The 10,820-nt window shown below is 45.3% G+C and overlaps 1 protein-coding gene across 1 annotated transcript; it reads left to right on the forward strand.

Moving 5' to 3' along the window:
- Positions 1 to 3,486: 3,486 nt before the first annotated feature.
- Positions 3,487 to 8,170, forward strand: GJA10 (gap junction protein alpha 10). The gene is made up of 3 exons (XM_059467688.1): positions 3,487 to 3,629; positions 6,356 to 7,197; positions 8,127 to 8,170. Exons 1-3 carry the CDS (start codon positions 3,580 to 3,582, stop codon positions 8,168 to 8,170), a joined length of 936 nt encoding a protein of 311 aa, XP_059323671.1. The 5' UTR covers positions 3,487 to 3,579.
- Positions 8,171 to 10,820: the final 2,650 nt, after the last annotated feature.

Raw genomic sequence — 10,820 nt, forward strand, 5'->3', positions numbered from 1 at the left:
AAGCAGCAGTGATAAAGCATGCTGAGGAGCAGTCTTAAGGATTTCTTAGAAGAGTCTATGAAATCAGTTGAGGCATTTCAAGAGCAGAATTGGCTTTGCTGGGACAGATGGATAGAGCTTCAGGGGTGGCTGTTTGGTTCCTGTGAAAGGTAACTTGCTCAGAAGGAGCAAGTTAGTACCAGTAGTAACAGTACTGTTTGTCTAGTAAAATGGAAAGAAGTTCAAGTGAACTGACTTTTTCAATAAGCCAAGGAATTTCTCACTCTAGATAGTGAGAGTACAATGTATCAGTTTAGTGATTTAGTCTAAAGCTAAAATTCTGTAGTCTCACCATTGCATGTCATTATGCCCATAGCTGAATTGCTTTGGCTGCAGCCTGTTGTCCAGCTCACTGTTCACATCCAATTTGTGATGGGTTTGGTGAGACAGCAGAAAGCATGTGCACTTTGGAGTGGTTTTGACCCTGTACTGTTAGCTTTGTTGTGATGTCAGAATTGTGAAGTATTAGTATAAGGAAATGCTGCTGTGTTATAAGAAAATTACTATTAGTTCCCATATATATATTTTTCTGTTTTTCAAATGTGTGAGTGCCTGACAAGAATGTCAAAACCTGCAATGCTATAAAAAGTGTATTTGGATGTAACACTAGAAGAACTTATTTTGTACTAGCTGGGAGTTCTAACTTAGAAACAAGGGTCCAGCTCCTGGCCCTGCACAGGACAGCCCCAGCAATGTCACCATCTGCCTGAGAGTGTTGCCCAAATGCTTCTTGAACTCTCAGGCTTGGTGGCTGTGACCGCTTCTTTGGGGAGGCTGTTCCAGTGCTCAGCCACCTTCTGAACAAAGAACCTTTTTCTAATACCCAAACCTAAACCTTCCCTGACTCAGCTTCAGGCCATTTCCTTGCATCCTATCACTGGGCACCACAGTGAAGAGATCAGCATCTGCCCCTCATCTTCCCCTCACAAATTTGTAGATTGCAATGGGGTCTCCAGGCTGAACAGACCAAGTGACCTCAGCCAGCTCCCCCTCAAGGCCCTTCACCATTATTGTTGCCCTCCTTTGGATGCTCTCTCCTATAGCTGAATGTCTTCCTCACACTGTGGCACCCAGAGCTGCCCCCAGCACTTGAGGTGAGGCTGCCCCAGTGCAGAACAGAGCAGGACAATCCCCTCCCTTGTCCAGCTGTGCCTGATGCACCCCAGGACAGGACTGGCCCTCCTGGCTGCCAGGACACTGCTGGCTCGTGTTGAACTTGCCATGGACCAGGATCCTTTCTGTGGCTCTGTTTCCAGCCTCTCATTCCTCAGTCTGCACCTACATCCAGGGCCACCCCATCCCAGGTGCAGAATCCTGCTGTCACACACAGGACAGAGTAAATGCCGCACACTGGATTTGGATACTGGGATTTAGTGAATAACCACCAGGACCACCCTCCTTGGCTGCGATGTGCTCCTGCCCCAGCAATATGTTCCTTGGGTCTCTGCTTCCCAGCACTCCTGCTCAGGAAGGTCAGGCATGAGGATGTGCTGGTTCCCACTGTGCTGATTCTCACAGTTGCCTGTTCAGTCACCACTGGCCAAGGTCCCATCTCTGATCTGCAGGATATATTCCCTCCCACCAATCCACACACAGCCTGCTGTCAGCTCACGCTGTGAATCAAGCTGGTTCTGTCTGTGGCAGGAACTTACAGCAAGGGCGTGTCCTGAGGCACCACAGATTCTTGCAAATGCAAACACCACCGTCCCTGTGCCCTCACCCTGCTTCCCTTTCATGCACAATTAATTATATGGTCCATTAACAAGCTTGTAGGAGCAGTCCTTTAACAACATTAATTATTCTGCTGCTACAGCAGAAATGGAAAAAATTGTCCCTGAACAGCCCACTGTCACCTGCCCCGTCCCCTGAGAAAACCAAAACCTTAAACCAGCTTCCCCTGAGGGCAGAGTGAAGTAGGCACTGTGGTTCTGGACCTGCCGAGGGACAGGTGGGATGGGACAGAAATGTGCTGGGCCCAGAATGAGCTGCTTCTGCAGTGAACAGCTCTGACAGGATGGGCACATCATAGGTGCTGCAGCTCTTGCTCTTTTCTCAAGCTTTCACAGCCAGCAGAGGTGAAGAGGGGGCTCCTGAGAAACACCTGGGACTGTGGAAGCTGCTGAAGATGTCAGGTGAAGAGCATCTGATGAGGCAGCACACAGGACCAGGCCTGAGTCAATGCTCTGAGCTGAAGCAGCAAGGAAAAGATTTAAGGACTTGGTGACCAGATTTGGAAAGAAAAGACATGAAAATAAAATGGCAATGACAGGTATGTGAGAGTATATGGATGAGAAAGGCATGGGGAGGTCTGGATGAATATTAATGCACATCTCAGGGGTGAAAATTGTATTCCTACTGCCTGTAAGGCATTTGTTTGTAATGTGTGTATAAGCCATACGTCTGCTGTGTTAGGCTGAGGCTAGAGGAGAGCCGTGCAGCCACCTCAGCTGCTGCAGGGCTCTCAAGGCACATTCAAACAGGACTTTCAGGGGGACATGTACAGCTTGTGCAGGAGAGAAGGATGCAATGGTGCATAAATCAGAGATCATTCCAAAGAAGAGGTGAGGCTTTTCTTGTTTGAGAACTGGCCACTGGTTTGTAGGAGTATCTTCAGGGAGAGGAGTCTGAAATAGAAATCATACATGTCCCTTATAAAATGGAAGAAAAGGGCCAGAAGAGGGCCAGAAGTTCTACAATAAGAGAGGAAAAAACAAGTATTTTGTATTTCCAAAAAATGTAGGCCTGGGCATGGGCAGGAGTAGGCAGTACAAGATCTTAGAATGGGCAACTCAGTTCTGGTGGCTCCAATTTCTCATAAAATATTATTTTGACAACTTGCCTTCTTTTATAAACCTTGTCTCTCACAGATACCCGTTCTGAATGGGCTTGAGGGCAACAATTCAACCCAGCTGATGAGGGGTTACTGTGCTGAATGCCTGTGTTTCTAACTTAAGACTGGAGTCTTAGTTCCTGTGGCCTCCATTTTCAAAGGCTCAGTCTAACACATCCTAAATTAACTCACCAGGCAGCAGGGTATGAAATCGGACATGACCGATCGATCCTCGAGCATTGATCCAAAGCTAAACTAATGGAATGTAAAGAAAATGTAAGACACTATTGTACTGTAAAAGCTGCCTGTTTAGCCATTTTACAAAATAAAACTCCATTTGGGAGCTGGGTGAAGGTGTAAAGTTCAAAGAACTGACTAAAACAAGGCATAGGGACTTCACAAACTGCTGCTGAACAGATTAAGCCTTGGGGGAATGGATTTATTAGATGCCACTGACTACAATAATTGCATGATAATTTTGGCTAGAGGCACCATCCTATCATCCATCCTATCATCTGATGATTTTTAAACTGTGCATGAACAGTTTAGACAGAGTGATCTTGGCACCCAGCTGCACAGAACTGAGAAGCCTGTTCAGTGTACCACGTCTATGCTTGGGCTCTTGGGGAAAAGGAAAAAAAGGAAAAAAAAGAAGATGTCCTAGGACTCCCAAAGAGAGATCTCTGAGAAAAAACAACAAGCAGTTCTGCATGCTCCTTCTGCAATGCTCTAAGAGATTAACCAGGGGCATTCTCCTAAGGTAAGTGGCAGAAAAATAATTCTTTCTAGGGCTGTATGGAGCAGGCAGGTGCCTGTCAGTCTTGAAGCAATGCAAATTAAAACCATGAGTATTTGCATCTTAACATTTAACTTCTGACAAGAAATTAAAAGTTTAATGCTGCTATTTCATACCTCAACTGATGCAAACATGGCATGAATGTCACATAGAAGTGATTTGAATAGTAGCTAATGACAAGATGATTTTTAAAGTAGCAAAATCAAAAAATAGAGGAACTTCCTCCAAGAGAAATGATGGATTTCCATCTGGTTCTAACTGATTACATACATGAATTTTTATTGTTTGAAATAACCATACAAAAATACTTGGGCAGACACAAAGCTAGATGGTATAATGAGAAATATCTCAGGTATGTAGTTTCTATACTGAAAATGATATATTTCTATTCTACAGTGCTAGTGGTATAGAAGAGGCTGTGCTACTAGAATTTCTAGTCTACTAGTAAACTGGAAGTAATGATATAATTGATATTTAAGATTGCTCTCTTACAGTAGACTGAAATTACTCTGTTAGAACTCAATTAAGACCAGGGAAGGGGACAGAAATGGAAAAATTAGAAGCGTGTTGCTATGACAAGGTTGTGAAGTAGTTTGTGCTGATTTCTTAGATATGCTGGCTTTTGTGGCTCTAAACTAACTTCTTTATTTTATACTCAGTATTCACTGTGTCATTATTTATTCTGAAAGTTCTATCAGTGCAGAGCTGAGGGGAAGTGTCCTGGTATCAAGGGCTCACTTAAAGAGTGAATTTATACCATTCCTACAATTTCATTTCTTCTGTTGGCTTTTATAATGCAAAGGTAAGGATAGTTACTTAAACAATGGTGGAAACAACTCCAGAAACAAAACTCTCTCAAGCCAGAGTGATATGTTTAGACACCTCCCTTGCCCTGAATAGTTACATCCACTTTCTGTTCCAGACATAAACTTTCTGTTCCAGTTTCTGCTGCCAGAGAATTTCATCTTTGGGATTAAAACATATTTATCCCTGAATTTACATTGTAGCATCACACATAGGGTTTTGTTGTTTGGCTGGGGTTTTTGCTGAGTCAATCAATTTCAGTGAGGGATCAGCCACTGGCAAGGCAGTGAATATGCCTAAAGCTCCTTTGCTTAACTGTTGCATTGGACTACAATAATTATTGCTGACTTTCTGTTTTCCTCCTGTGTCTCATTGCAATGATATGCGTGGGAGGAAAGGAATGGGGAAACAAGATATTCTGGGTGCATAACAACACCTAAGAGATTGCTTGACTAGATGTGTTTACTCAGCCAGTTCCATGTGTGAAAATTCAAATTTGCAGACCAAAAACAGTCCCAGCAACATAATAATAAAGTCTGTAGGATGCCTATGCTGAGAATGACTTCATTGCCAGTTACAACTGAATTTTTTTACTTGTGGGGTGGATAAATATAGCCTTGAAGCAAAACTGAACTTCCTGGGATCATGTCATGAGCCAAGCCGTATTAATAATGGTGATATCACCCAGCTACGCTATCATTTAAATATATACAAGATTTTGGGCGCATCAACCAGCCAGATCTTTGAAAAACATCTTAGAAATTATACTTTACTAAAGGTTGTGGTTTAGTGGAATTTGGGATGTTTTGAAAGTATTGTAACATAAAAGAAATTCAAGTGTGAACCCTAAGGTAGATATGATCCCAGTTGCTTAAATAATTTATTGTCATATTAGCAGAAAAAGTTCCAGGGGCACAACACCAAACATGCAGGTGATTCACAAATAAACAGTCAAATATCTTGCATTTCAATTCCCCACATTATCTGAAGCTCCAAAAGAAAAAAGCTTCAAAAGAAGCAGCTTGTAAATCAAGCAGAACACAGACCAATTTGCTTGTGAATCAGTTTCTGGGACAGAGACAGTTAAAAAGATTTTTCACACACTCACTGTTAAAAACCTCCACATCGCTCTGATTCAATTACCTCATATGTTACAATTTATAATTAAGATGCAGCAAAACTTGATGCATAAAAATAAAGGTATTAACCCTAGGAGCACTCAGTTTATTGATATTATCCTAGAACTGAGACTGCAAATGTACAGCTATGTGTAAATCAGCTGTGTATTTGTAGTTTCAGAGAGAAACTTGTGAATTGTTACCCAGGTAGATGGGGAAAATGTTGGATGGATGGCACTAAAATTGCTACTACCTTAGGGTAAAAAAAGAAACTAAATCACAGTTATAGGACGCTTCTCAAAACTTTATCCAAAAAAGTAAAGCCAAGAACATAATTTATTGTGGCAAAACTATGCCAAATCCATAGTCAATGTGGAGTGAAGTGGGTGTAGAATTAAACTGTAGTTGGCAAATGATTTGCCAGGTGGGAAAAAAGTCATCTTCACTTGTAGTGGGAAGAAAAGAATATAAAGCTATGGGCAGTTATGAAGTACTGTGGTTTATAGCTGAAATAATATCTCTTAAACTTAAAATAATCTCACATGTACATCTTTGACGAGTAACCATGAAGTTTGAATTAATCTAAAGGCTCAGTAAGCACAAAGTAATGACGAACATCTAAGAGCTCTCCAGCTACCAGAAGAATGTATGTGAAACACAAATATTGAAATTAACAAAAACACCCAAAAACAAACAACAAAAACTAAAAATGGCCACTTCCAAAAGAAATCCACCACTGCAGGAGAATAACTTTTTTTTACTCCCCAGATATGAACTTCTGACCATGGGGGACTGGAACTTGTTGGGCAGCATCCTTGAAGAAGTGCACATCCACTCCACCATAGTTGGCAAAATCTGGCTCACAATCCTGTTCATATTCCGGATGCTGGTGCTGGGAGTGGCTGCTGAAGATGTCTGGGATGATGAGCAGTCCGAGTTCATCTGCAACACGGAGCAACCTGGCTGCAACAATATCTGCTATGACAAAGCCTTCCCTATCTCTTTGATCAGATACTGGGTACTGCAGATCATATTTGTCTCCTCCCCGTCCTTAGTGTACATGGGCCACGCGCTCTACAGGTTGAGGGCCCTGGAGAAAGAGCGGCAGAACAGGAAAGCCCACCTGCGGGCTCAGCTCGAGGACCTGGAGCCCATGCTCGAGGAACACAGGAGGGTGGAGAGAGAACTGCGTAAGCTGGAGGAACAGAAGAAAGTGAATAAGGCACCCTTGAGAGGGTCCCTGCTGCGCACCTATGTCCTACATATCCTGACCCGGTCGGTGGTCGAGGTGGGCTTTATGATAGGTCAGTATCTTTTATACGGGTTTCACATGTCTCCCCTTTACAAATGCACTCGGCCCCCCTGCCCTAACACGGTGGATTGTTTTGTGTCCCGACCCACAGAGAAAACCATCTTTATGGTTTTCATGAACAGCATCGCCGCCGTCTCCCTCTTCCTCAACATCCTCGAAATCGCCCACCTGGGCATCAAGAAGATCCGGAAGAGCCTGTGCGGACAGCCGCTGTGGCCGGCGGGCCCGTCCGAGGAGGATCCCAGCGCGTACAACTCCAAGAAGAGCTCGGTGGTGCCCCCGCCGCCCTGCCTGGCCAGCAACGCGGCCCCGCCGCGCCCCGCGCCCGCGCCGCTCCCGCCGCCCGCGCCCGCCGCCCCCGCGCCGCCCCCGGCCCGGCAGCACCGCGGGCAGCTCCGGGCCACGCCGCCGCCGCGCCGCCGGCACCACGGACAGCACCAGCCGCCCTCGTCCAGCAGCGAGGAGGCGCCGCGGGCCGCCCCGGCGGGCGGAGGGGCGGGAGCGGCGGGAGCGGCCGCAGCCGCTCGCCGGGCGCCCCGCAGGCAGAGCCGGGTGAGCGCCTGCCGCGATCTGGATGAGGAGCGCGGCGACTCCCCGGACAGCGGGCACTGCCCCGGCACCCGCAAGTCCAGCTTCCTGTCCCGCGTGCTCACCGGGAGCCGGGCGGGCAGCGACAGCGAGAGCACCGCCTCCCGCCGCGGCTCCGGCCCCGGCCCCGGCCCCGGCCCCGGCCCCGGCTCCGGCCCCGGCTCCGGCCCCGGCTCCGGCTCGGAGGGGCAGCGCCGCGAGGAGGGCGCGCCCAGCCCGCCGGCCGCCGCCTCGGGACGCCGCCTGTCCATGGCAAGTAGGGCCCGGGACAGCCCGCGGGAGGGGGGCGGCGGGGGGCCGCGGCAGCCCGGGCCGGCCCTGGGGAGGAGGGGGCGAGCCGGGGGAAAGAACGGCTCGGGCAGGACTTCCAGCACAGCCCCAGCCCCTCGCGGCCCCCCGGACAAAGCCAAGCTCCCAAACGCTCGGCCCCCTTCTGCCGTGAAAGCAGGAATACCAGGGAATTGCTGAGTCCCGAGGAGCTCTAAGTCAGCGAATCCCAGCTTCTTTATATACTCATTCCATCATCCCAATCCACTCGACGAAGATTGTCCCAGGGAAAACTTCTTCAGCTCCAGCGAGTGTAAGAAAGAGAAGCCAAGAATGCATTGAGTTCAATGGCACAACTTCTCTCGGTTTCAGGTTTGTCTCAAAGGTGGTCTCCAAGTCGAATAATTGTTCAATGAATGAATCAAAAGATCTACATGTAAAAATCCCCACCAAATAATTGTAATGCCAGAGCTAACGACTACAGAGATGCCTTTTCAGCAGCTCCTCCTTTTCTCTGGCCACGTGCTCTAGGCTTTCTTACAGTCATAATGTTGGCAAGTTATAGTGCTCACATTCAAGAGTCAACAAGGCTTTCTTAAAAGTGATTTGAATTCTGGTGGTCTCAGATCACAGGTTTGGTTCTTTGAGAGCATAGAGGCTCCTTTACAATTGCTTGCAGTAGCAAGCCCATAAATACCTTTTTACAGGGCATGTAATAAACAAGATTACTTCACACAATGCTCAAAGTCATAGATTCTGTTCAATTCTTTTTCCTCACTCTTCCTAAACAGCCCCCTCCCCCCCACTATTTCTTTTCCTATATGCAAAACAAACAAAGCCAACAAACTTCAAATCTTTTCTGGTAAGAAACACAAGGCTCCGTTACACTGCTCATCCAAAAATTGCTTGTGAGTTCCAGTTTCCATGGGATTGCAGTTCCTACAGTAAGCCAGTCAGCATAAGCCGTGTTAAATTGTCACTCAGGTGCAATTTAACCACTTTCCGCTTCAATCTTTCTAATACAGAGAGAGGGCCTAGAGCCTAATCTGTTGATCTGCTGGCTTTAGATACTCAGATAGAAGGATCTTTTAAAAGGTGAATGCAGAAAGTTATTCAAAGAAAGACAGAATTTCAGTAGCACTCTCTTGAGAACTCACAGAAGTTGCCTGGCAGCTTTTCCTAGGTAATGACAATGATTCCACTTTCCAGGGGAGACCTTCAGAAACATATAGTCAGTTTGCAAAACAATGTCATTATTCGTGAAAGTAACAGTCTCCCAGCATGCTGTCTTTGGAGATCATTATGTATAGGACTTGTGCTAGCAATTTAAACTGTGACTGATGAAGGTATGCTGCCTGGTGCTTCCTGCTTACAGCATTCAATATTTAAAAGTACAGGCACTTCTTAATTCCACTGAGGCAAGGTTTTGGCAAATGCACTTTGTTCTGGCACTGCTGCAGCATTTTTAGGAATCCTGATTTCAGTACACAAATATTCTGGTGCATCATAAATATGTTGAACCTGGATATTAAAATCTGAATACTCTTCCGGTCTGTATTCCTCAGTTCCTACATTAACTATTTAATTTGGTCAAAGGCCCTCAGCAATGGTTTGATTTGTTTTAATATTGGTTTCCAGAAGATGATAAACATGTATTAATGATAGAATCACAGAATTATTTGAGTTGGAAGGGATGTTAAAGATCATCTAGTTCCAACCCTCACCCTGTCAAGGGACACCTTCCACTAGACCAGGTTGCCCCAAGTCCCATTAAGTCTGGCCTTGAACACTTCCAGGGATGGGGCATCCACAACTGCTCTGAGCGACCAGTTCCATCACCTTGCTACCCCCACAGTCCCTCTCCAGCTCACTTATCAGCTCCCTTTTACTTACTGGAAGGCCACTATTAGATCACCTTGGAGCCTTCTCCAGGATGAACAATCCCAACTTTCTCAGCCTTTCCTCAAAGGAGAGGTAATGTTTAGATAAAAGAAAAATGTGTATGATTATATTAAAATCGATTGATAATATTTTTTAGTAAGTACTTAAAGTAGCTAATATTAAAAAAAAACTCAAATGAAGCATACAAAAACATTGCCCACTGCTATCCCTGATTAACAGTGACTTGCAACACTAATGCAAAAAAAGTCAAAGTACAGACACTTCTTAACATAACAGTGAATCCACATGCACAAACATACTTTAAACAGACAAAATATAGTCTATTCTAACCGGGATCTTAATAATCTAAGCTGGGTAGCCTAGGAGCAGAATTGACACTATTCTTTGGTTTTCTTTGATAAATTTCCCAAACTATCATCTTTAGTTCCATACTGGTTCAAGTTTTTTTCTTTTTCCCCCTCATCCACACCATTCTGCCAGAATTTGTCTGTAGCATTCTCTTTATTAGGTTCAAAGAGAGAGAAGCATCAACTCAACATTGAAAAGATCACTTCTACACCTCAATAACCATTCCAGCAGCCTCCAACCAAACACATACCCATGTTCTGTGCTAGGACAGCAGGGCAGCTGCAGCTGCCCACAAACACCAGAGTTTTCTTCCTAGCTGAAAGAAACCCTCAAAGTTACACAAAATCCATCCACCTGATAGTGCAAGAGTCTTCAGACAAGTCAACTGCCCTCTGTGAGTTCTGACACTGAAAGCACCAAGCAAGGCTAAGGGTACAATTTATGGATGCTTGACCTTCAACAAGTGATGAGCTTTTTTTCTGACCGGTATTACCAATGCCATTTCCACACCAAAACTGAATCTCTAACAGGCAAATAATAATCATTAGGGACAAATAAATGTGTTATAAGTTACTTCTCATTATGTGTTGGACCCTGTGAAGACCAGGTGATTGGCTGAGTCATATAACGGGATTTCTTTCATAAGTACAAAACTGCATCTCTCAAAGAGAACAGGAAGTTTGCCTTTGGCCTTCCTCTTTGGAGAAAAGGTTATTTTGGACCCTTAGGAGAGAATGCATTTAATTCTTCACTGAAAGCCCCTATGAAAGAGCGCAGAAGGATATTGATTGAAAACATTTGGCTATCAGGATTCCT

The sequence above is a fragment of the Ammospiza nelsoni genome, chromosome 3 (genome assembly GCF_027579445.1).
Source record: "Ammospiza nelsoni isolate bAmmNel1 chromosome 3, bAmmNel1.pri, whole genome shotgun sequence".
Classification (NCBI taxonomy): Eukaryota; Metazoa; Chordata; class Aves; order Passeriformes; family Passerellidae; genus Ammospiza; species Ammospiza nelsoni.

Bases quoted from the DNA above. Each gene is read 5' to 3' on its own strand.
- GJA10 (XM_059467688.1), top strand. From the start codon at position 3,580: ATGCTCCTTCTGCAATGCTCTAAGAGATTAACCAGGGGCATTCTCCTA. The intron at 3,630-6,355 runs GTAAGTGGCAGA...TTTACTCCCCAG, and splicing joins ACCAGGGGCATTCTCCTAAG to ATATGAACTTCTGACCATGG. The intron at 7,198-8,126 runs GCAACGCGGCCC...TCTCGGTTTCAG, and splicing joins CCCGCCGCCCTGCCTGGCCA to GTTTGTCTCAAAGGTGGTCT.